General features: G+C 43.6%; 1 protein-coding gene across 1 annotated transcript; it reads left to right on the top strand.

Annotated features, from left to right (window-relative positions):
• Positions 1 to 1,333: 1,333 nt before the first annotated feature.
• Positions 1,334 to 2,421, top strand: LOC148035918 (pathogenesis-related protein 5-like). Its single transcript, XM_087679031.1, has one exon. The coding sequence runs from the start codon at positions 1,527 to 1,529 to the stop codon at positions 2,118 to 2,120; it is 594 nt and encodes a 197-aa protein (XP_087535157.1). The 5' UTR covers positions 1,334 to 1,526; the 3' UTR covers positions 2,121 to 2,421.
• Positions 2,422 to 3,030: the final 609 nt, after the last annotated feature.

The following is a 3,030-nucleotide window of genomic DNA, read 5'->3' as shown; positions in this document are numbered from 1 at the left end:
TTATATAATGTGATGCCATGATGAGTATACTAGGATGTGATACCTCTTAACTAATATAGGAGCCTTACTAAAAGACTAAATTTGAGCAATAAGTTCATTGCCAGTGACATAGAAAGATTATAGTCATCCATCCCTTCATATTGCACCAATGTCTCCCTTCAAACTAGTATGAAGGAGATCTAGGACTCAGAGCAAAAGGCCAAGATTACACTCCCATTCTTGGGGGAGTGGGATGCCATCAGAGCACCATTTAATAGGTTAGATGTTGCGTAAGACCAATGTTCAACACTTTAGAACCATAGAGATTTCTATGCGCAATCCTTGCAATGTGGCTCCCACATCCCCAAGGGTAAGGGTTATTGTGCATAAGCTTCCCTTGAACAAAACATTCAAATATCATCCTCTACACCACAAAGTTCTAGCTAAAGAGGAAATGCATGTTGCTAGTACGTTAGGAATAGGATGCACAATATATGATGGATGCCATGTGCTATATTACATACCTAGCTAATAGGCCACATGACATAGATGATGATGTTATGCGTCCATATGTCATGCACATTTGTGAATGGCTAATTGATTTGCTTTTCTTTAACGGTTATTAAATTGTTGATGCTACATAACTACGACATCCCATTGAAGAAGGGCATTTAAATGATGCGAAAGAGGAAATCCTTCTTTAATAAAGGGTGAATGAATGTTCTATTTATCTATAGAGGGACAATATTGTCAAATTCAACCTAACTTTTTTGGAAGAATGAACAAAAAGTTTGGCCTTTAACAAAAGACATACTTCGTTTCATATTGGAGGGCTAAAAAGGTTGCCCTCCAACAAAAGACATAGTTCCTTTCAAATTTGATGGCTCCACGGTTGCCCTTTAACAAAGAAAATCCTTATGCAATAAAGGACTATGAAAGTTCTACTCGTCTAAAGAAGACAATATTGTCAATTTTAGCCCAAATTTTCTAGGAGAGCAACAAAAAAGTTGCCCTTTAACAAAAGCCAGCCATTGAAAGTTAAGCCCTTCTGCCCTCAAATTTGAAAGGATTGGTGGTCATAATTAGCGCCCGAGACTTTGATATATGCCTGACGCATTGGTGATCCCTTCCGAGGAGGTTTTTCCCGGCCTTCCCAGACTCTGATTCGACCTGGATAAACGCGTCGTCGTAACTTCCAATTTGGACCACGAGTGCCCCAATCAAGCCTTTTACATTTCAATGGGACAGACGGCTTCTACAGTGATCGTTGGGATTGGCACTAACTCAGACGTTGGACAAGAGACGTAGACTTCTACTTCTATCAGGAATTTGCGCTGGTAATCATATATAAAGGTCGAATTGGTAAGCCGAGAGATGAATCCAGACGACAAGGATAGGCGCAGATCATAACACAACACAACAGACCATATATTTCACTCAGAGCAGTACTGATCCTCTTGATAGAGTCCGCATCAGAAACATCAGGCCGTGCGTCTAATACTCTCTCCAGTAGTAAACCGCACAACAAATTGTCTGCAAGCGACAGCATGGCTGGTGCAAGCTGCTGCAGGTCGTCGCTAGTAGGATCACTGGCTGTCGTGACAATGATACTGATGAGTATGAGGGGTGAGTTAAATATTGTATCGGCCAGTTCCTTCAATTTGGCAAACCATTGCGGGGGCACCCTGGGCGTGCAAGTGCGCGAGAACGCCGGCGGACCGTCCATCGGAACCACAGGCTTCTCTCTGGCGCCCGGCGAGTCCAGGTCTTTGAGCCCCCCCAGTGGCTGGTCGGGCAACTTCGGGACGGGGACGCCGAGCCTCCTGGCCGAGTTCACCATCAACAACCCGGCGGGGAGGGACTTTTACGACCTGAGCGCCGTGGATGGCTTCGTGCTGGGCGTGGGCATGAGCATCACAGGCAACGGTGCGGGCGTTTCCTGCAGCGCGGGGCCTTCCATCTGTCCCTCGGGAAACGTGAACGGCAATGTTTGCGTGAACCGCAACCGCGACGACACCAACACCGGCTACGCCCAGAACGTGCGCGCCTCTTGCCCCGACGCCTACAGCTGGTCTAAGGACGACCACGCCACCCACGGCACGCCCACAGGGGGCACCTTCGCCATCACCTTCTGCCTCTGAACACCTACCTGTCTCCATTAATATATGGCCTCCCGCACTAGGTCCCTAGCTATTATAAGCGGCTGTGTACCAGCTGTGCCTTGTGATAAAACGTCCGTCATCCGATTATGCATTCGAATGACTTGGCTTGACTTGGATGGAATTTCCACGGTTGAAGTACAAGATACCCACCTATAGTCATGTGTTTATAATATGTGTACTCCTGTCACAAGCACTGCTCGAGAAAAACCTAGCTATAGTGTAATCCACCTTTAAATTTTGCAATTTACTTTCAAAAACAAAATTTGAGGTGAAAAAACCTATAAATCTTGGAAAAGTTTAGTGAATTTTTGTCTCAATATCGCAAAATTTTGGCCAAAAACCTCTTATCTTCCCCACTTTAATGTTTTTTAACTTTTTGAAAAAAGATTTATATTGAGCACTGGTCACAAGCCTCCAAGAATTTATCATCAAATTACGCACCTATAAGTGCTCTAGAACACAAGGAGCACAAGCCAATAGTTTAGCGTCAAGACTTTAGTTTGTTATTGTCATGGCAATCATGGGTTCCAGAACGTAATGTCCGCTGTAAGCTAGGTTACAGATTATAAACAACGACGTTGTCTCCACTTCTAGTTCCTACATGCAGAACTACATGTACGACGATAGTCTAAAAAACCGACCATGGGAAAGATTTTAGAAAGCCTTGTTTTGCATTTTCAAATATCATGATTTAACAATCTTCTTTTGTGCTTTGTAAATGATAAGATGTATTGAGAAAATGATAGAAGACATGTTACTTGGCCATGATGCATTAAAAGACACGGTTATCAATTTTCCTCTCCAAGATGGGTGAAGCTTTGAAAAAGGCATAAAAAGCTTCTATTGGGAATGTTGTTTCATATAATTTTCTGTGGTAGACCTAGCTTTT

Source organism: Lygodium microphyllum, chromosome 5 (assembly GCF_053477565.2).
Source record: "Lygodium microphyllum isolate KBCC chromosome 5, Lygodium_microphyllum_v1.1.10, whole genome shotgun sequence".
Classification (NCBI taxonomy): domain Eukaryota; kingdom Viridiplantae; phylum Streptophyta; class Polypodiopsida; order Schizaeales; family Lygodiaceae; genus Lygodium; species Lygodium microphyllum.
The sequence above is the reverse complement of the archived record's forward strand: the minus strand, read 5'-3'. Positions and strand labels throughout refer to the sequence as shown.